This window comes from Alosa pseudoharengus, unplaced genomic scaffold (assembly GCF_046254945.1).
Source record: "Alosa pseudoharengus isolate Yale_2024_CS ecotype anadromous, Long Island Sound unplaced genomic scaffold, YU_APseudo_1.1 YU_APseudo_1.1_scf_16, whole genome shotgun sequence".
Taxonomy (NCBI): Eukaryota; Metazoa; Chordata; class Actinopteri; order Clupeiformes; family Clupeidae; genus Alosa; species Alosa pseudoharengus.
The window spans coordinates 6749579-6771890 of record NW_027468630.1 but is presented as its reverse complement, the minus strand read 5'-3'; the positions used below and the strand labels follow the sequence as shown (position 1 = coordinate 6771890).

Sequence of the window (22312 nt, the reverse complement as noted above, 5' to 3'; positions counted from 1 at the left end):
ACTACCAAGCATGTATTCAATTTTTTAAGGACTCCCCAAAAATATTGGTGAAGTTGATGCAAATGCCATTCTTATCCTTCTGTTTTTTCATGTTTTAATTACAACACACTCCTGCTTGGTCACACAGGGAATGATTGAGAAAAATGAAATGGTTTAAGATGGAGACCGACAGATGCAACGGTAATGAGAAGGAGTTTGTTTATTTAAATTGTTCACAGGCTGAGTTATGAGCACACACTGGTATTAATTAAGAATGAACCCAGATGGGACACAAATGCAAATCATCTTCAACAACCCCTGATTAGAGCTTTGAGGCAATGCTTTGTTCACATTGTTTCATGTCTCTTTGATAGGGACTTGTCAAGTGCACTCTATTCCCATAAGTGATTTCTGTTGATATAGATGTTCTTTGGACGTCTTGTTTCCCGATTACAGGTTTGCACATTCCGGCACGCTTTATTTCTCTTCACACCTTTCTTACTTTCCTGTCAAGCTGTTGTAGTATCCTACCCAGATCATCCACTAGGCCATTTCATTTGTATTTGGCATCAGTATCATTTAAAATAAGGCTATTTGATTAAAAACATAAGTAAAAACATTTCAACATGTCTTCCCAGCAGCCAGAGGAGAGCCTCAGTCCCTGTCCTCCGTGACTCCCATGTTTCCCAGCCCTCTCCCTTTTGGGCCAAAGTTTTTGGCGTAGCACACTAGAAAGATCAGAAAGAAAAAAACATGTCAGCATCTGTGCATGGATTTATCCACATTTGTGCAAAGCTTAGCTTTCAAGAAAAACAGTGGAATATCAATGGCACAATGGTGGGGGTTTCTGCGAACAAAATCAATAGAGTATCACTGGTTCCGTGGTGATTTGATTGCTATCTTAATGCCTCCTGGTCCTGTAGGGGACATGAAATAGAGATGATATTGCGAACAGTTGATTCTGTGCCACATAGACTTTGCATTTGATTTACCTCCTTGGAATGATCAGCTTTGAAAGCCCACATCTGATTAGCCTATAACCTAGGCTTATAGACTGTATAAAGTCTATGAGTAGGCTAGTCAAGAATTTTGTCTTCAAATCTTTCTTTTAGAATTGCGCACTATTTACTGTCTCATACCCTCCTGTATGTAGTTTGTCATTTATTTGGACCTGGCCACACTTAAAAGCATCTAGCTTGACTCTGGGTGAGCAGAGTCATTTCTGTCTCTGTCCTCTATGTTGGGGATGACCATGTGCTGTCTTCAGATCTAAAGATGGCATGCGCCGAGAGAATGAACCTGCACTATCTGCCAGAACAATGTCAAAGTGGGTGCAGATTCACTGCAGCCCTGATCAGATGCTGAGAGGGTAATCAGCACACAGAGCCCTCAGTGGAACCATTAGTCTGGGGTGCATCTAGAGTGCAATCAGTGGCAATCAGTCCTCAGAGAGGCCGATATGACAGGGACCGGGCTGATTGGATCTGGATGGAGGATGAGTGGCGAGGACGCTGCCAGAGCATAGGGACCAAAGATGATGGAGCGCTTTGCTGTAATCTTTGATAGATATCTACTCCGAAAAACATGGAACGTTACTGAGAAGACCTTTGTAACAGATCTGTATGTGTATGCATGGATATATAGTACATGTGTATTACAGGCATTACACAGTTGCCCATATGTTACCTTTGCAGTAGATCTCTCCTTCTTTATCAGTCACTGTTGTGGACTCCAGACTCTTCCCACACATAGCACAGCGGAAGCAGGTTTTATGCCAGGGCTATACGGTCACAACAACAACATCGTCACATTATGTTAGCAGCACTGAAGGTGTTTGTTGGAAAAGCCTTAAGACATTATAAGAGGCCGTTTACACGACACCGCCGGGTGGATTTTCTCTTACCGCTTCCACACCTTTAACGACTCCGGCAAGAAAAAACCTCGCGTGTACACACAGAGGTGTAACCGGCTAAATGTGCTGTAGTGCATATGCCAGACCAGTCGATGGCGCCGCTGTGCAGAAGCTTCACGATAATTTCGCGTGAATCGCGTAGAAGAAAACATTGTTGAAACAGTTTAAGCCAGAGAATGTCTAACAAGTGCTCTGGTTAAGTAGTCGCATGAAATAAGGAGACTACAGACAATTCGGTTTTAATTCAACTGTTAAACTAATAAAGTTAATTTTCAAGGTATGTGACTGCTATGTGAAATTTCAAATGCTTAGCCTACGCATTGCATTAGGTCTGAGCACCACTGGAAAAACATTAACATGCAGTAAGCTAATGTTAAGCTAAGTTAAGCTAACGTGTACTTAGCCACTAAAGGCTGATAGGCTACATTGTGCACATAAATCATGACAGGGGAAAGAAACACATTTTAATATGATAAATAAATGGTTTGGTTTGTTTTGACAAGCAACACGTAAGGTCGAGTGCCATGGCTATGTCGTCATAAAGTTGCCGGTGTTACCAGATATATGGTTTCTGAGATTCTGGGTTTCCATGGGTGGAGTCAGGTGGAGTTTAGCGTGAATATTTATAAACGGAGGTTGTCGTGCGCGCGCGCCTAGAGAGCATTCATGAAGCGTGACTCAAATGGAACTGAAAATGTTGGTAAAGAAGCTAGAAGACTACAGCAATTTTAACACGTTTTTGAATGTTGATATGGGTTATTGTGGAAAAACGTGACAATTTCGACGACCACTGGTGGTCGAGTAAGTGTACGATTATGCAATTTGGCGTATATGTTTTGATCTTGTGTAGCCTAGACAGGCAGGCTATCCTACAGCCTATCAAATTGTCATTACTTTCATTTAGCCCTGTTTAAATGGGCTATTTAGCACTTAAAGTTGTAATGACAGTGGGACATCATGGTAGATGTCTTTTAAGTGTCAGTACATCATCTGTTTTTTTTGTGTGTGATGTCCAATGAGTTTCGAGGTTTGGTCATGCATGCTTGCCTACACAAACATGTTAGCCTAGTTTGACAAATTTACTTGTGCTGCATTACAATGCCCAGCTACCTCTGTTGCCAAAACAGATCATTAAGGCATGCTTTATTGGACATTCTGATATCTTGGGAGTCTTGTAAAATAATAAAACTTGTTTCATACAATCATGTTGTTATTGTACCATTAGGGAAGCAGGGCATCAATATGGGCCATGCACTTACAGTATATTGGTTATGTTTATCCATAAAGGTCATAACTACATTAAGTCAATATGCTTTATTACCTTACAAACACTGTCTAGCTTTACATGGATGATGCCTACTTACAGAAGTCCTTCAGATACACAAGATGAATGGGTTAATGTTATTAATGTGGGGTATGGTCATATAGAATCTGTATATTCAAAAGGTAATGGTTACAAATGCAATTAAGTAGTACTTTACAAGAACCTATGTGCTCAATGAGGATGATGGGGAGGGGGGGACTATAACGTAAAGTTCATCAGATTGAGGTGAATGACTACATATGGGCTGATTATAACAGGTAATCTGACCCTTCAAAACCCCAATGTGATGCATAAAGGACCCCTGAAGAGTTTTTACCTTAAAATAACGTTTCCAAAATCATTTTGAAAGCCCATACACTCTTAATGGAGTTAATGGCATTTTGAGCAGGTCTTATCGCTTTGAAAGTTTAGGTAGGAACAGTTAGGTCCTTCAGGTAGGAACAGAGAAACAGACAACAGAATTATGTTTATGTTCATTATAATATGAATTATTGATTTCTTATTGTAGTGCATCATCAAGATGACAAGTTACTTAGTTGCCTGCTGTGATGAAAATATGTTCACCAGCACTCACCAAAACACACCACTCCACTTGTGTATTTGATGCCAGACAGGCTCATATCACATGCTGTTCTATATGCCTATGAATTTACATTTTCGACCAAATCTGCTCTTATGTTCTATTCCCTTTGAATATTAGGCTAACTTGGCCAGACTCCCTCTTACAATGTAAAATTGAAATTGAAAAGAATAAACTGCTGTACAATAGATAGACAGGGCACCCCATTTCTGCCCTTTGAAGGCTGATTACCCAAACTTTATTTTGTATATCCTTATCCTTGCACACAATACTCTGTGAGTATTTTGGTATGATAATATTGTTTAACTTTGAGTTAATACTGATGTCAAGCCAATGTTTTTTGTCTTGAAGATAAAATGTGATTGCTGCCAGGGCTGGTAGGCCTACCACTGAATGTGTAAACTGGCCTGACACTGAAGGACAGTTTATTTGCCCTGGCTGTAAATAACTAAATAAACTAAAAATAAAATTGTTTTTACAACTTTTTGTGTGTTTAGTTATGTGTAGTAATTCCTATAGATTATGTCTCAGAATAACATATCACATGTGCATGAGGGCAATGACAGGATGCCATTTGTTCAGAGTTAGGACATACACAGGCGTGTAACATGGGCTATTTATTGCACAGACATTTGTGTTGTAAGGCTATACAGTGGGTCAATCTGATGTAGGCTGTGTTGCTGCCTGGGCTAACATCAGATGCACAGAGGCTAGGCTACAATCAAAACGATAAAAACATAATAGCCTAGCTAGGCTAGGACTACCATCAAGGCCTACTGTGTAAAAATCGCCAATATCCTTAATGGTAAGCGACGACCCACTGAATCCAGAGACTTTCTAATGTAGAGACACAGCACTCAAAAAATACTCCATAGAAATGCATGGGGCTACATATATCCCACCCCTTCCTCGGCAAAACGTCGACATGTGAATACATTGAGCCAATCATATGGTGTGTTGTGAAGACATCGTGCCAATCATGTGTTGTGATCTCGCCGCTGGAGCAAGATTGGAATCGTGAAGCCTTGCGCACGCGCAGTTCGACCCAAAGACTGTGCCCGATGAGTGCCCATAAAACGTTGGTATATGGTCGCTGAGTGGAGGGACTTGCCTAAAAGGACTTTGCTGAATCTGACACAATTTTGTTTGACTGGCTGCGACACAAGATAACAACATTGACGCCAAATTGCATCTAAACTCGAACACGACATAGTCATACTTTCCATTAATAACACATGACAACATCCAAAAACGTGTTAAAACGCTGTGGTCTTCTACTTTCTTTGACAACATTTTCAGTTCCATTTCATTCACGCTTCAGCAATGGGCGTCTAGGCACTCGCGCACGACATCCTCCGGCACTCACGCTAAACTCCGCCCTGGAAACTCAGAATCTCAGAAACCGTATATCCGGTAACACCGGCTTCGCACCTACAGGCGTCTACACGGCGAAAGTTAGCCGGCGGTTTCAAAAGTTCCCACTTCGGAAGCCGGTTTCAAAAGCTATCGGTTTCAGTCTCCTAAACTGCCGGCGTCGTGAATGCAAGGCGTAACCGTTAACAAAACCTCACCGGTTTCACAAAAACCGGCGTCGTGTACACGGCCCCTGGGTGGAGGTGTTAAAGCAAATTAACACATTTGTCACCTTGCCTTCTCCCCTCCCTCATCCATTAGGATGATACTGGAAACAGTGGTGGGGGTAGACGTGCTCCTGTAACCTTTTCAACCCTCTACTGGGTGCTAATCTTTTTACAGTCTATGGTGCTAATGTGCATTTGGCTGGCTGAGGAAGGTCTTTCTTATGCTAGCAAAAGTATGACATTTTTAAATAACCTAATCTCCCTTTCTGATTGCGTCTCAGTCTATCCTTGTTTATGTAGGCCTATATTAAAAATAATTTCAGTGCTGTGGGTTGCGGAGCTCTGACCTTTCCTGCACACATGACCTTCTCTGCAGCATACACAGCTTTGGAGCATCGAGGGCAGCGGTCAGCGCTGCCAAATTTTTGGGCAAACTTGTTGGAGTTGGAGTCGGTGGACGCCAGCCGAGACTGGGAGCTATGGAAAAGGATGAGGACAAAACCCCATCACCAACAAACAAAAGAACCCATAAATAAAACAACCAACAACAACAAAAATGGTTAATTGAAGGCAGATACACAATCATTTTGAAAATGTAATGATGCTTGAGTTCTGCATGTGGTGGTATTTGGTGATATCAAGGGCATTTGTGCTTTTCTGTTTGTGTTAATTGTACTGCAACTAATTACAGTATCTTCTCTCTCTCTCTCTCCCTCCCTCTCTCTACTCCATTTTGGCATATAGACTCATTTGTTTCAGGCATTTTAATTAAAGCCCTTTTATTCCACATCACTGCTGACAGTAATTATGATGATAGCTACTTCAAGCTGATGTAGCCACCCATAGAATATTCCATTTCAGCAGTCGTAGCCATATGTTAGTTTTTTTTCCCTCATCATATTTGTCCTAATGTTTATTATCAGTTTAACCAGCTCATTCAATCATCTGCATTTTCATGTTTGTGACTGTCACTACTCATCCCACATTATTTGTGTTGCCAGTCTTTACATCGCTAAAGTTGCCTAAGGTTTAGTGAAGTGTAGTCAACATTATGTGAATGTGTGGTATGCCGGTGTTAGCTTACTGTTGAGATCGGGCGTTCAGGCCTGGATCAACTGGATCTGAGCTTAGTGCTCCTGCTCCCTGCCCATAGCCGTAGCCTTTTGGGCCATACTTCTTGCCGTAGCAAGATTTACAGTAGATCTCTGATTCGTGCGCAGCCATGGTGGTGCTGTCCAGACCCTTCCTGCAGGCCACTAAGATGCCAAATCAAAAGAAATGTGAGACACTTTGTAGAATACGTGGACAGAGAAAACAAAGACTGGAAAGTGAAATCGAATCTGTATGTGACGGGTAGCCTATTGTCTGTTTTTTAGATAATGGATTTGTTAAATAGCCAGCCATTTGTTTTACTTAATGTTTTGAATGAAAAGCGATACATTTACATTTCATTTATTTGATTGGTTGAATTCCTAGCATTTTAACTCTTGGAACAGCTTATGCTACAGAAGATGTTTTGGTTGCGGTCAAGAGCAGCCTATACCCCTGGTGGGACGATGACCTCATGTGTCCATCATCCGAGCCCTTTCATCCCCTCCCAGTGGCCCACCAGCTGTCCGGACTCCACATCCGCTATACCAGGAACACTGGACGCTCCATGATGTCTCCCCGTATTTTTGGGAGGTTGGAGGAGGACTTAACGGGGGAGCTCCTCAGCCAACTGCAGCAGATGGGAGTAGCAGCCTCTGAATTGCAGCTAATTACATGGTTGTTAAGGGTCCCTGTGGCACTATCCACCTATCAGCAGCCCCCACTAGGACAGGACACTCACACTATTAATGAGGTGGGGTTGACATATAGTTATTTGTCTGAAACAGAAGTATCAGGGTTGTTTTTGGCACAGGAGGATAAGACTGGGTTTGTAGTCAGAGTGCATCCCCATCTAGCTTTGGCTTGGCTCGATCTTTGAAATCTTTCCTCATTGTGTTTCTACTGCTGTACGGTTCAGTGGTCAACTTGAAGAAGGAAAACAATCTCTGTTGCCAGACATTTGTCAGCTGTGGCAGCTGTAAACAGGCTTAACATGAGTGATATTAGGCAAGCCCTAGCCAAACAGTGAAATAATATCTGAAGCCAATCAGGAACAGGAATAAACTAAAAGTGTTTTGGAGTGGGCCACATATTATCTTAGTATATAAAGTAGCCTACAACTTGTGTATGACAAGAAGACTATTCAAAGCCATTGTGGTGAATGAGATGGGATTTTCTGTCATTGTTAAGGTAGATTTTTACCCACCATCTGTCAACTGTTTCTTGTGAGGAAGTTTATTAGTAATATCTAAAATTACATTTGTCAATGAAACAATAATAATGTCACATAGGTCTATTTAGCCATCAAAGATTTGAGAACTATTATTTTCCTATGGGAAGAACTGATATTGTATCCATATTACAATCAGTATATCTAATATTGTCTATATTACAATTAGTATAGAACTGAATATGCAAACAATATATCAAGCAAAATGGTATCAATAGCGTATAGAGTATTTATGCTGTAGCCTGCTGATTGACACTATGCACGTAATAGTCAGTGGTCATTTTTAAAAAAACATCTTTAATTTAAACATCTATAATTTATTATAATTTGTACACTTACTACAAATGAAGCAGGTTTTGTGGAAGCTCCGTCCATTACACTGGATCTCCTCAGCGTGGTACACTGTCTTGTCACAGGCTGGACACTTGGCTCCCCCGCCCCAGTTTGGCATCCTTAGTGCTCAAGTTTACTCTTCAACATAATAAACCACCCAATGTAAATCAACTGCCACAGAGAGTTTTTCTGACTTAAATTTAGGAGCTGATAAGTTTTTATGTTTTCCCAGAGGAAAGAACATTTCAAAATGAGGTCTTGTTTTGTCTAGCCTATTTATACCAGACATAATTGAGCTCAATTTAACATCAGAGTAAGATTTTGAATATTTCATAATTTCAACCTCTAAAAAAAGCCCACATCCCATTTAAAGTTTAACTTAAGATCTTAAAATACTTTTTTTACACTGCATTGATCTTAGATTGATCTATTCTTTTGCTCTTAGTTTCTCCTAAAAGAGGTTTAGGAGAAACAGGTCCGAATTCAGTGATCTCCAAATAAAATCTGACAGCATAAAATGTCTCTAGGTTGTTTAAACATCTGCAACATGTGCTACAAAATACTTTGATCCATACTATCTATGATCCACAGATGTACTTTCTATCAGAAATAAATCAGGAGAGCCATTTGTCAGTCACATACCCTATGTAAAAAGTAGGACATTAATGTCTGGGATCATTTTCCACACAGTAAAGAGGCAGGTCTATTCCCAATCTGTAATTCTGACAGTGTTCGAGGAAGCGCTTGCCTCACCGTGCTGGAATGTGATAAGGGTCCAGGAATAGCATTTTAATACAGACTATCCAGTAATCTCTCCACATACCAGTCCGTCCAGTATTCATTTCAGGAAAAAATGGCATCAGCTCAGCAAAAGGTCAGACACTACACCACTAGGTATCTTTCTAGAAACATGCATCGATAAAAAAATGTTGTGGAAAGTAGAATATTGTTACTTCCTTCTCCTTTCTTGTTGTTTTACCTGCTTGTCATCTACCTACACCAAGGTGGATGAACAAATATCCCAGTCCGTATTACGGGCACAAGATCTACTGTATCACTTACCTTTATGGCCTTTTTTATATATCCCGTCGTCCTTCCCTCTCCTCCCGTGGAACCTAGCCTCGATATGCACACAGGATGCGGGCCCTTAAATAGAGCCCATCTTTCAGCCACCTCCTCATGCTGCGCTGCTGGACCACAGGCTTTCCAGTTAAACCATCCTCCCAAAATAGCCCCTGACAGGAGCGAGGGGGCAGGGGGGGCAAGCGCCACTAGTCTGTGGCCCTGAGCCGGGGCGGCAGGGTTCCCATCAATCCATTTGCTCATGACTTATATCGGTCTTTTACGCTGGCATGGAGGAAGGTTCCAGTAGGACTGGAAGCTGTAGTTCTTTTATGATGGGTGAAGGGGTGTAAATGTGCTGCTGTTTATGGTAGAGGGGCAACTATCACAACATTGCTTTTGTTCCACAAGGGTGTATATGTATGTACAACTGAAGAATTGGAGACAAAAGCTTCAGACAAGTAATTCTCCAAATAAGTATATTTATTACATTTCTGAATGAAAATAAGTTTTACTATATCACTATTAGAGTTGCCTGATTCCATCTAAAACAAGGGTAATTTTTTGACATTAGCTTGCAGTTCTATCACAATTTTTAAGGGGTAAAAGTCAAAATATACAGTGTGCAAAGTTGTAGTATTATCCTATGGTTTATTAATACATACATTACAGTATTATCTACAATACTTTAATTTTACTTTTTTTCAGTCAGATGGTCCTTTTCTTGAAACAGAAACAACCCCAGACCAAGGTTTTGGTTCATTACAGTTCTATGGCACTTTGAGATGGATGACATAAGGTTTCCTTCCCTTCTTGACATCAACTTCAACACTTTTATATTCATCAGATACAGCTGTCATTTCATGACCTCCATTAAGATTCCTCTGTATACAAAACCCTTTGACCAATTAAATTCAAGTTATACCACATTATAACACTTGCATCTTCACAAAGTAAAATGTTTCAAAAAACATTTCAGAATAAAACTGTCCTCATGTCAGCTCTCCAGCTGACTGAAATTGGTTGAAAGAAGGCTTGTTTCCGCATTCAACCTGAAACGGTTTCTCCCCTCTCCCCCAGGGCGAGAGGCATGCATGTGAATACTCTGAATAGCACCATGTCCAAATGCTTCGTAGCGTCGAAACAGCTACATACCCTGAGCACTAGTACACGATAAAAGCACTTGACACCCACAGTATGGAATTAATGCATATCTAAAAGCACCACTTTCAAGAATAATCAACGCCACAGTACAAAACCACTACCAAACATCCTCCATCCATACACTCAAACACGCACACACACAGGCTCAGGGGTGCAAGGGTGTTTAGCAGCAGAGACGTCTGACCCTGGCCAAGAGGGTTATGTCTTTCAGGCATCTTCAGGACTGACGTCCAGTTTCCTCTGGGGGATGTAGAGGGTTTTGGTGGGCACTCCAGCGGTCACGGTGGTCAGGGTGGACAGCGAGGACACGGGCGTGTGGAAGAGACTGTGCTGGACGGACGGGGAGCCTTTTGGTGTGGCCATGAGGGACTAGGGAGGGGGTGGGGAGAACAAAGACAGCGTGAAAACCACACCCAAATGGACTCCATTACTTACATTAACCCCACCCGTAAAAGATCCTCTTTCAAAGAGACCAAAAACAAAAGAAGTACTTCTAAAGGGATCAGTGACAAGATGACTGAGAAGAGATCAGTTGTTTAGTGTGACTACTGAAACTGTTACTTTAAAAGTGAACCCTGATGGAATTCCAATTGGTTATATAACTGTTAAGCCATTACTGTATGATTTGATTTGATTGCTAACCATTGGCCAAAGGAGACAGAAAGTCATTTAATTAACCTCATGCTCTCTAGATGCTCCTGCTGGTCTGTGAGACATGTGGGTCTTACCTGTGGTAAGCTAATGAGAGTCAGGGGCTGGTTGGACGGTGCAGACTGGAGCACTCCGGCAGGGGACATGGGCTTGATGAAGATCATGCCCCGATGAGGGAGCCCAATGTGGGCCGCGGGCAGTGGGCTGGCGTGCTCGCCGGTGGGCGCGGGGCTGGGCATGGAGGTGCCGCCCGCGACGGCGCCAGCCGCAGGGATGAGCCCGATGTTCTGCAGGGTGAAGTTGAGGATGGCCGGGCTGGGGCTGGGGCTGTGGGTGCGCTGCATGTGCGCGGGGAAGGGCGAGACCGAGGAGGCCACGTGGAGAGACAGGCTGGTGGGGGTGAACTCCTGAGGCTGGAGGGGTCTGGAACCTGACAGAGGAATGGACACATTTGGCAGTGAGACTACAGATTACACATTCATTCAACATACAATATCCAATAATAGCCTGTGGATTTTGGGGTGATCCGTACTATATAAGAGGCATTACTACCAATAGTGCCATTGCTCAGGTGTTCTTAAGCTCTAAAAGGCACTTTGAGTCAACATGAGTTGCGTACCGGCTGTGGGGGTTTTGTAGATATTTGTAGGTGTGGAGACTTTGCCAGTCTCTCCGTTGATTCCATGGGGGTCCTTGTAGCTGAAGAAGGACTGGGGTGTAATAGGAATCAGGTAGCCTGTGGGTATCAGAGTCTAGAACACAGAGAGGAAAACACCATGAGTCATGACTTTTTCCCCCCTCCATGACTACATCAAAACTCCCAGGATCACATCAATGTCAGATTAGGATTAACAGAACAATAGAAGGATTAATGTAATCCTGTTAGGAGAGACGTATGTTTCATGACTGTTCCCGGTCCCAACGCTCACCTCAGGGTGTAAGTGTCCGGCCTGTACCACCAGCTCCTGCAGTGGGACGCTGTGGCTCTGGACCTGAGTGGGGTGAAGTGGGGTGAGACCGGCCTCACTGTCCGAGGCCGCCGCCCTCTCCTCCTTCTCCAGGAAGGTCTCCACGCTGTGCTCCAGGGGCTGGGCACTCGCCGAGGCTGGACTCTGGTGCTCCTGGGGTTTGGTGAACTCTGGGTCCAGGTGCAGTGCTCTGGGGGAGGGCCGGCTGGACACCAGACCCCCGCGACGGGCCTTCAGCCTGGCCTGGAGGATCTCGCACAGCTTAGGGGACACGTCCTAACCAAACAGCCAAGGGGCAGACGGTGAGCACCACAGCATGTCATAGGGTACATGAATCCCACAAGCAAACAAACACATTATATGTTTATGTTTGACTCTGAAATGCAGTGTTCAGTTATTTGCACCCTGGACAGATTTGTAAAAATTCCTTGTGAGCTCCTGTTCTTTCATTGGGTTTAGCTGCGTGAAGTGACCTATTGTACGTACGGTTCATATGAAATGCCTACCCACACTTCCGGTAAGCAAACACCTCATACAAAGCCCTCCTCATTGACATGACTGCTTGTGAGTACTTATTCTCAGGCGCACTCACCTCTGATGTACCGTTGGCTTTCTTGACCTTTGATGGACTGTTTTCCGAAGAGGACTTGTCCCCACATTTTCGCTTCAGTGCAGATGGACTGCCCGATTCACCGCTGGACACACCGACCCCCTGACTGCCCGAAGTGACCGTCAACGGTGATCGGCTGGCGCCATCTCCGGGACTCTCGAACGTCATGGAGCGCACGGCCAGGCTGGTCGGTGCTGGCCTGTTGGAGGCGTGTGGCCGGAGGGAAGCCGGGTGCATGTAGACGGCGATGGGGCCTCCCACCTGGTGCTGAGGTAGTAGGACGGGGAAGAGGGGCGAGCACGCGGCCGGGAGATGGGACAGCGTCGTTGGGGTGAGAAGAGGCAGAGACACCCCGCTGCTGTCTTTCACATGAGCCTCGGAGGACACGGGTGTTGAAATTGATGATGCTTTCTCTTCAGCAGGTTTGGTTTCTTCTGATTTCTTACTACTGAAGTCCTCTTTGGAAGATCCCTTTGATTCCTTGTTAGGTTTCCTAAAACAATCATATAATTGACACTTCACTTACCATACAACATTGCTTCTGTGGCATTGTTTAATTACAAATGTTTACTCTTACTGATGGACTGCCCATAGTAAAACTAGCAAACTCACTTTGATTGTTGGTCCAACTGGATTTTGCAGATAGCAGCTAGCTGGGCCATCTTACTCGGGAGGAACTCTGAGCTTAATGACTCACCTACAAAACAACAAATGTCAAAAGATGAGCTCACTCTGTCTATGAATAAACTCAAGTGTTCCATCTGCATCACCGGGGTCCTTGACTCACTTGAGGTGACCCTGGTGGGGCTGGAAGGCGCAGAGTTGATCTTGCGGCGGTCCTCCTGGATGCTCTTCACCATTTTCATCAGGGAGGGGTGCCGGGTGAACCCCCTCTTCCCACCAGGGGACGAGAAGAGGTTTTTGGCACAGTTCTCAACGGATGACCGAGACTCCAGAGTTTTCGTTGTTGCAGTGGTGGATGACATGGTTCTGGGCACTTCTAAATTAGGGAACAAATTCAAATGGAGGTCACAATAATGACAAATTGTATTCCAAATATGACACAGCATGATATTTTGGCCTCCGCCCCAAAGCTTAAACAAATAAAAACACTGAATCAGACGCTCAGGTTCCTATGGTTGCTCACCCTTTGGAGATGGCAAGTCCTCAGGCCCAGTCCATTTGAAAGCAGGCTTCCTCCCCCTCTCCTCCGTCACGTGGACTTTCTTGATCAGCTCCAGGCTGCTCAGAACGTTGGCAATGTCATACAGCCTCCGGATCTTGGCTAAAAATACATATCAACACAATGAAGGTCAGATTTAAACTAGGTCTTTTACCAAAGTACCCAAGCGTGTAAACAAGCACTAAAAAAAGATAGCTGGTGATTGTGATACTCACTCTTAAACTTGCATTTGTTGATGTCCTCAACCGGGTCCTCCCCGATAAGAATTTTGGCAGCCACCTCCAAACTGACCACGCGCGGAGTGGACACGAGGAACAACATGACAAACTTCTGACTCATCACCCTCAGAGACTTGTCTTTGCGACTGTTGACAGAGGCTGGGCAAGGGGAGAAGAAATGATGCTGCTCAACATTCAAAAGTATAACCTATAACATAACTTTCAGTGTAAAACATTCACTCCTTTGTCAGACGTATTTAATCATTTCCACAACTGTACTGTTCAACATGCATGTAAAAGCTTTGCAAATGTATAGATAGATAGATGGATAGATACTTTATTGATCCCTAGGGGAAATTCAAGAATATATAGGATGTATAGGAATGTATAGGAACTGATACAGACTATAGAACATATTTTAGTCAACTCACCACCTCTGAACTCCAATCCTGGGAGTTCAACGAAGCACATGTCCTTTTGGCCATTCTCAGTGTCTGCGTCTTGCAGGAAGGCCTCGTCGTTCTCCTTCTCCTCGCCTTCCAAGTCAAACTCGCGGTCCTCCTGCTCCAGGCTCCACTGGCGGATCTGCTGCATCTGCTGACTGTAACGTTGCTCCTTGCCCGCTCTCCGCAACCTGGCCAGCGTCTGGGGCAGGTTGGATCGCCCGTGCCACGTGTACCGGTTCTTTGCCAGGCGGCTCACCATGTGAAGGCTTTCCAGAACATTCATGATGTCATAGATGCGCCGCCGTTCCACATCTGAAAGACAGGTTATGTGTTATCAAACGTATCAAGTATATAGTCACATTACAGATGGGCATGAATGCATAGCGTTTACATATTATTATTATTTGAGTGAATATTTAATCCAAACTAATTTCAGAAGAAGAGACTGTGACCTACTCAGTTCACCAGCTACATCGTCAAGGCAGATATCATTGTTGACTGCAGGGTTTGGGTAGTCGGGATAGCGAGCAAGGAATTTGTGACAGAGGAGTCCCAAGCTCTTCTCTTTTCGACTGATCTGAAGCTTCTCAGCTTCTTCACCTATTCCTGGCTCCTGTTCAGTCTGATCAGTGATTGACCTTTCGGTTTCACCCTGTACGTGAAAAATGAACAGAGGATAGACATAAACATCTACATGAGCAGAGCGCTCATAATAGCAAAGACCACATGGTAATCGGTGATTCTAACCTGTGCTACATTTTCTGTGTCTCCTCCTTCAGTGCCCTCCTTGCAAAGCTCTCTTTCACGGTTGCGGATTTCTGGGCTCGCCGCACTTATGAGCATCTTCAGGTTTGAGGTAGGAGTCCAGGGCTCACTTAGGGATCCTTTGCCTTTAGTGGGGGTTGTGAGGGGCCCCATGTTCTGCTGGCACTCAGAATATGAGACCTTTCCCGGTGTTTTAGTCAGCAAGTTTGGCTCAGCAAACACATCCCCCTAAAAACAGACACACAATCTCTTTCAGAATATTCCTTCACAGGCATTTTCAAATGGTGTGATGAAATAATAACAAATATATGCAACTGGGTGGAATGAGTTGCAAAATACTTTGAGAGTTAGGCCTAATTAATTAATTCATCCAAAAACATGGTAACACACTGACCTTATGATCTGGTGCTGGTTGCACACGAGTTTGTAGATTTTGGCTCAGATTTTGGATATCTTGCAAAGCACTGGTCATTTTCCACCTTTCAAAAAACAAACAACCTGTCAAATTTCAAATAGCTATTGAAAACACTGCCCATAAAGGTTACTACAAATGGCTACTGATCTCAAAAGACATCTTGCTAACCAACTTTAGCTAGGTAAACAAAATAGGTAAAAAAGGTTAAAATCTGTAGGTCATCATACAGATAAATACACCTTTTCTTCACGGCATTGTACATTCGCGGAGAAAGCATTGTTGTTGATCTACCAGTGTGGCATACATTTTAAGATACTGCTCTGTAAATATTCCATAATAGCTTTACTACATTTAGTACTAAACCATTGTTAAAAGCATAGGCTGTATAAAGAAACAAGATATTTCAAACTTCACTTCCAACGTTTGGCGGTAACTGCCAACTATTCTATGGAACTACTGTAGAACGTAAGGATAGCCACGCCCCCTACCATTATCAACCAATAATAGCGAAGCGGGAGAAGATTTCACGGAAGTGTAGACGATCCCGCGCAGGTACCATATTTTTTAAAATCTTGGCGCGGAACCCCCGACGTAAATTCCAAATGACACAAGCCGGAAATAAGAAACGTTATTAATACAGCGAAAACTGAATTTAGGACTCGGATAAATGCAGTATTATTTCTAAAGGCATTTTAGTTAAATAGATGATGCGTAGAACAAACGACCAACAATCCTAAAAGCCATTCAAATTAGTGTACCTAAGGAAATGCTTTGATGATACGTGCTACTAGGTTGACCTATGCGACCAAATAATTCATTTTATGTGCAGTCTAAACTCACTAACGTTAACATTAGCATGGTACTGCTGTCTATTGTTTCCGTAATCATAGAACTATGTACTAGACTAACACAGTGTATTTATATATCGCTAACTAGTCTGAGAAAGTGAGCGCGAATTAACTGCTTCAGTGCTAGTTTGAATTTAGCGGTATGCTCCAGGTTAACTGTAAACATTTAACGTTAGCTTGTGATGCACTATCCTAACCATATTCAGAATGCAGTTATGGGCATTCAAACAACATCGTCTCCTTAAAAGAGTGATATGTTAAGTATTTGATTCTTCCAATCAGCAGTTGTGATCTTTACTTCAACGTTAACATTACATTGAATTAGCTTGCGCGCTAGCCTTCCCTGGGTCAACGTTAGTTGAATTAGCTAGCTGGCTGACGTTACCCGGGCTTTCTTTTAGCCCGCCAGGTCGTTTAAAACTGATTTAATAAAATATCACGACATTCGCATTTTCAACATCATGTCCATGCATGCAGTGGTACAAAAAAAAACTTACCTATTCGAGTCAAAATATCTTCAACTTCTCTCCAACTCTGATTTAACATTCAGGCATGACATGGACAGGCCTAAACAGACCACGGAACCTCTAATATTAAGCTCCCAAAGACTTACTTAGGGGTACCGACAAACATAAATCGGAACATATACGACACTCATCGAGTCGAAATTAACTTAGTTAGAAGTCAAAACATAGTATCAAAGCAGATATCTTCAGTAATTCAAGTGGAAACTTGAACATCATTTCATGGTATCCACAAGTAGCAAGTTACACTACTGGTCAGCCTAAAGTTGCAATGTATCATTGCATATTCATTCGTGTCAATATATTCTTAAAACCTAATGGCATTCATTGCTCTGATCTGTTCATCGACCAGTGGTTCTCATGTATTCCAGTGAGACAGATGTAAGTTTATACGACCAACTTTGACCATTTGTCCCGCCTAGAGCCATAGAGAGAGACCAATGTTTTCTTTACCGCCCTGGTCCCGCCCAGTACTGTGTAGGCCTACATACAGCGCGCCTTAATCTGCCCCACCTTTGCTTGCCCCCCAGCCAACCAGAGGATAGCCGAGATTAACAGAGGAGGGGTCAGGCAATTGTAACTGTTACTATTTGTTTTAACAATGACTCATCAACAATTACAGATGATCAGATTACAGAGAATGAGCATGCCACATACAATGAGGCACATAAGAAGTAAATTAATAATATGTACAACGACAAATCATTGCAAATCCTGTAGAAGAACACCCAACCACCCCTCTTCTACACAATTGCTTTAACATTGTTGTATGGTCGTTTAAAAAAAAAAGTTATTGCACTGTCAATATCTTCTAGACGTTATGGCGAAATGTCTATTCTAGCAAGTTTGTGTTAGGGAGAACCGGGATGAATGAAACACTTTGCAATTAACCGTCATTTACAAAGACATCATGCCATACTGAAAGCCAATATTTTGTCACTAGCTAACTACACTTTGTCCTCTGTCAGACACAGTTGCATTTTCTGTCAAACACAGTTGCACAGTTGCATTTTTGTCTGGTCCGAACCGCTCTGGTTCGGGCATAGTTCGACAACGGAATAAGTCCAGACCAGGCTATGTAAAATATTGAGGCTACCAAAATGTTTCGCAGTATTTGCAGTAGGCCTAATGCAATCCCCTTACGAAACGCAATCGATAGCTCCTCAGACCATATCATCACTCTCTACCACGAACCAAACTTGCAAGCTATGTTGGGAGGTTCCTTCAGATTTAACATGTCTGGGCAAATGAGAAGAAGGCGTGGTGGGTGGATCACATATGCAAATGAAAACTTTGTTGCAGAGTAGGCTATGGAATGCATCGAATTCTTGGTTGGTGGAAGAGCAGTGGAATTCGAAAATTCGACACTAGATGGCAACAAATGCATTCTCGTAGCAAGTTGTCATGGAAACGGAACGCGGAAAAAATTGGGAGAGACGGAGCGCGGGGCAGTGACGTAATGTGATCGATTGAAAGTGGTGGGGCTCTAGTGGTGAGACAGAATCGCATGCGCTGGCTGCGTCTGCTGCACGACTCAACTAGGGAACAGATAGAGAGAGAGCGAGAGGAAGGAGTGTGGAGGAGCATCCCATGCGCGCGTAGATCCTAAACAGTTGTTTTGGGGTAAGTAAGCTACACAATCTGGTTTTACGAAAACGGTTTACATTTTAAGCATAGTCTTCAACAACCACAGTGGTTGCAAGATAATAACTGTGTTTTGGAGAGTCGTTGACATTTAGTCAGAGAAGAAGCAATTGCTTCAGCTACCCCAAGCGTATTTGGATTCTTGCGCTTGCAGGAGTGCGGTCTCTCTTTACCAAACGCTGAATAACCAAAAAGAAGAATGACTAAGATAATTGGTAAATTGAATTAAGATCAGACGTTTATTTGAATCATTTGAAAGTAGACAGCCGTTGTCAACGTTGGCTTGCAATCAGTTTGGGTTAAGGTTTTCAAAACGGCAATAATAACTCAGTGGCGCAGTGGCGTGCACCTGCTTGAAGGCAACTCGTCGCTAAAATAGCTCTGCAGTGCTTTAGGGGTTCCGATGTGATGTGTGATCACTTCGTCATTATAAGTTATGCGGGCAAATGTTCCTTTTTACACAGGTTGTAGGTCTACTTATTTATCTGGGCGTATGCAATAATAAACCTGTATGGACAATGAAATAGTGTTGAAGGCAAGATCAGCTATACATGGATATACCATATTAATTTTCTGTCTAACCCAACCGGGAGATGACTTTAGCACAGAATATCATCTCTAATAGTTTAGCTGATGTCATTCTAAGATAGTCAGCATTGAAGTTATCTCTTAAGTGGCAAAGCTATTCAACTGCCCTGCATTTTTTCTGTACAGGCATATTGGTGGTGGTGGTGATAAGAAGGCACAAGTCGTGAGAAAGGAACACTGTGTCTTCTGTATCCTGATTTTTGTGGCAGCCAAGAAAGGTCAGCGATGTAGAATATCAAAGTAAATGGAGTCATGTTGGCTGTGTGTCCCGCATGGTTAAGAAACTCCCACTCCACATGAAGGCGATGGATCATGGGCCATCATGAAGCAGGCCCTGCTGGTCTTAGTGACCCCATCTCCCCCTGATGTCTGTGACACGTCTGCCTCTCTGGACCATAGCTGAAGAGAAGCACCATGGTCTGACCTCACCTCTGACTGAGTCTCAACACACAGCTACTCAGTGGGTCAGGTGCCTGTGTTTGGAACGGTGATGCTTTGAAAGTTTTGGAAGAAAGAGTATGGGGGCCTGAAGGACTTTGGTTTGGAGGACATTTAGTTTATTTAAGAGAGGGTGTTTTTTTCTGCCTGGTTGGATATTTGTTTTCCGAAGAAGGGACGTGTGGATAATAAAGGAGGCCAATGAAGAAGATGGAGTCAGGAGCAGAGGCCCCACCACCACAGCAGCAGAGGAGGAAGCCAGTGATGCATGGCTTGGAGGACCAGAAAAAGGTCAGTCCTGGTCTGGATTTCAAATAAAGTTTTTTATCTTTTGTTGAACAACCATCTTTTTACATTTGCTTGACATTGTGTTTGGCATTGTTCTCATGCCTTTCAAATAATAATAAAGAACCATGTCAAAAACTCACATTGCTTACACAGAACCTTGTGCCAATAGTTTAATTTACCCTTTGATAATTATTGCACAGTTGTGGTACATAACTTCAGAAAACAATCACCTCTAGGGTTATCTTTTATCCAATTCAGTGTTCTCTTGCCATTGCTACATGCTGAAGTGTCCTAGGCTCCTCTCATTAGTGCTCTGATTAATGATTGGTTGTGGTGTGGTGTATCCTGTGCCATATGGGCCAGTGGTGAGGTATCAGGTGCAGTGGATGCATAATTGACTTGTCTGGTGAGAATGTGTGTATCATTCATGGGCTCTCTCAGATGCATCAGGGGACTTCATTGATTGCACCAAAAGGCTTACATTAGACTGCACAAGAATGAGTTTGTTTGTATGATTTGTTTGATTTACACTGGGTGTTAGGAACTGTGAGGTCAAAATAAGCTAGGGGTGCTGGTCTAGACAGGCATTATGATAGATGATTGTGTGGATGGTCACTGGGAGGAGGTTGGCAGTGAGTGACATTAGTATGCAGTGGTTGTCAGGGGTTTCAGGGGTTGCGGTGGGAGCCCATCTGTTCTGGCCTTGGACCAGCGGGAGAGGATGGCATCTGGGGTGGCATGATTTCATAATGGTGGAGTATGCATTCCTCAAAATCATGGCTACTAGAGTGCTAAAGCATCATGAATTTGTACCATATGGGACCTCTATTTGGAATTGCAAATTTGATACAGTAACGGGATCTGTAAAAAGTATCTCATAGTTATTTACCTACTTATGATTCCCAACAAAATGTTCTTGTACAGTGTTTGAGGAGAAGGCAAACTGTGCCAAAAGCAATATATTATCTGATCATTTTCTGATAAGCTTCCGTCTCCAGACTTGGCACTCGTGGCCGGAGTCTTATTGTATATAGCAGACTTGCTGTCTTTGTGGAGTATTTTTCCTTTTGCGTCTTGGGTTCCGTGGGATGAATTTGTTGAGTAAGTGGATCTCCCCATGCGACTTGAATGCCTCTTAAACACTGACGTGTTTTCCTCAGACTAAGCATGTAAGCCATGCGGAGGGGATGGTTTGGGAGAGCCGTTGCCTGTGTGCTATCACTGTAGGCAAACTGGGCTGTTTGCCAAACTGGGAAAAGCTGTTATTTCCCCCCCTGTTAATCTGATACACGGAGACACTTTTTGGCTCATTGGGGATGTTCAGAGGAATGCCCCCCCCCCCCCCCCCATATTTTGCCATCTCCCCCCCCCCCATATTTTGCCATCTCTTTGCTAAATTATTGATTTGATCAGGTAGCCTAAATTGATCACCTGGGATTTCCTAAAGCATGAATATTAATTGGTGTAACAAACATCCCAGCTGCTGTTTTCTAGTTTTCCAAAGACGGGATTCCTTCAGAGGATGTAGCCACCTAAGGCGAAGACGGGATTCCTTCAGAGGATGTAGCCACCTAAGGCGAAAGCTACTGAAAGGTAGAAGTGATGAGTAGTAATTAAGATTTGGTGGCTGAGCAAACTTATGTTGCGTTTTTTTTGGCTTGATGACATGTTTCTGAAGAAGTTCTGTGGTGTGCTCCTTCTCTTGTGTATACAAATAGTAATACTGATGCTATGTGAAATGTAGTGTAATTACATAGGCTATGCATATCGACAATGCATATATCTGAGGGCATTTGAATTCTCTTCCCTGTGTTGTGATTGAAGATCAATAAAGTCTCTCTACACAAGCAAAGGAGCCCCAGCACGCTTCTGCAGCTTCCTCCCAGTGCACAGACTCCACTTTAATAGCTACAGCAGTCTTCAGCTGTGTGGAGCTCAAGGTACCATCTCCTTCCTCTCATATGGGGGGCTTAGCCTTTCAAGTCAGCATCGGTTTCCAACTTTGACATCATTACCGTGGGAGGCTTCCAATGCTCAGGGGAGGGAGACAGTGAGACTGTAGTCTCTGCTGCTCCGCGTTGCCGTTGATCCTTAGTAAACTGGGGCACTCTTGAGGTGGCGATGAGACTGGAGGGGTGGGCCATTGTAAAACAGTGTTGCCTTCCGTGGAATAGGTGGTAGGCGCCGCTCCCTAATTGGATAGGCTTTGGATAGGTTTTCCAGATACTCCTGGTCCCCACGCATTGTCTGGGTCGCAGATGTAATTGGATTTTTCCCTAATCCTACTGTTTGGAATTTATTTTCCTCAGATGTTCTGGTGATTGTCATTCAGTGAGCACTAATATGATGAAGGGTATAGACTATCAAAACACTGTGATGAATAGAAATCCATTTGCTGAAGCAGCGAGTCTAGCATGTGTTTGTCTGATAGCGTGATACACAGCCTTAGCTTTTGAAATTCACAAACCCCTA

General features: G+C 43.3%; 2 protein-coding genes across 3 annotated transcripts; both read right to left on the bottom strand.

Annotated features, from left to right (window-relative positions):
* Positions 1-181: 181 nt before the first annotated feature.
* On the bottom strand, positions 182-9210 carry csrp3 (cysteine and glycine-rich protein 3 (cardiac LIM protein)). Of its 2 annotated transcripts, none has more exons than XM_076286890.1 (6): positions 9091-9210; positions 8035-8166; positions 6460-6631; positions 5723-5852; positions 1666-1759; positions 182-707 (listed from the first exon to the last, which is right to left on the bottom strand). In XM_076286890.1, the coding sequence occupies exons 2-6, from the start codon at positions 8144-8146 to the stop codon at positions 634-636; spliced, it is 582 nt and encodes a 193-aa protein (XP_076143005.1). In that variant the 5' UTR covers positions 8147-8166; positions 9091-9210; the 3' UTR covers positions 182-633. The 2 variants fall into 2 exon arrangements, with proteins under 2 accessions (XP_076143005.1, XP_076143006.1); XM_076286891.1 differs by lacking the exon at positions 9091-9210 and adding an exon at positions 8782-9025.
* Positions 9211-9606: 396 nt separating this feature from the next.
* On the bottom strand, positions 9607-17290 carry e2f8 (E2F transcription factor 8). Its single transcript, XM_076286889.1, has 14 exons — positions 16856-17290; positions 15490-15574; positions 15078-15323; positions 14787-14982; positions 14316-14642; positions 13882-14043; positions 13631-13768; positions 13271-13483; positions 13096-13180; positions 12466-12976; positions 11835-12149; positions 11525-11657; positions 10983-11335; positions 9607-10623 (listed from the first exon to the last, which is right to left on the bottom strand). Exons 2-14 carry the CDS (start codon positions 15565-15567, stop codon positions 10462-10464), a joined length of 2919 nt encoding a protein of 972 aa, XP_076143004.1. The 5' UTR covers positions 15568-15574; positions 16856-17290; the 3' UTR covers positions 9607-10461.
* Positions 17291-22312: the final 5022 nt, after the last annotated feature.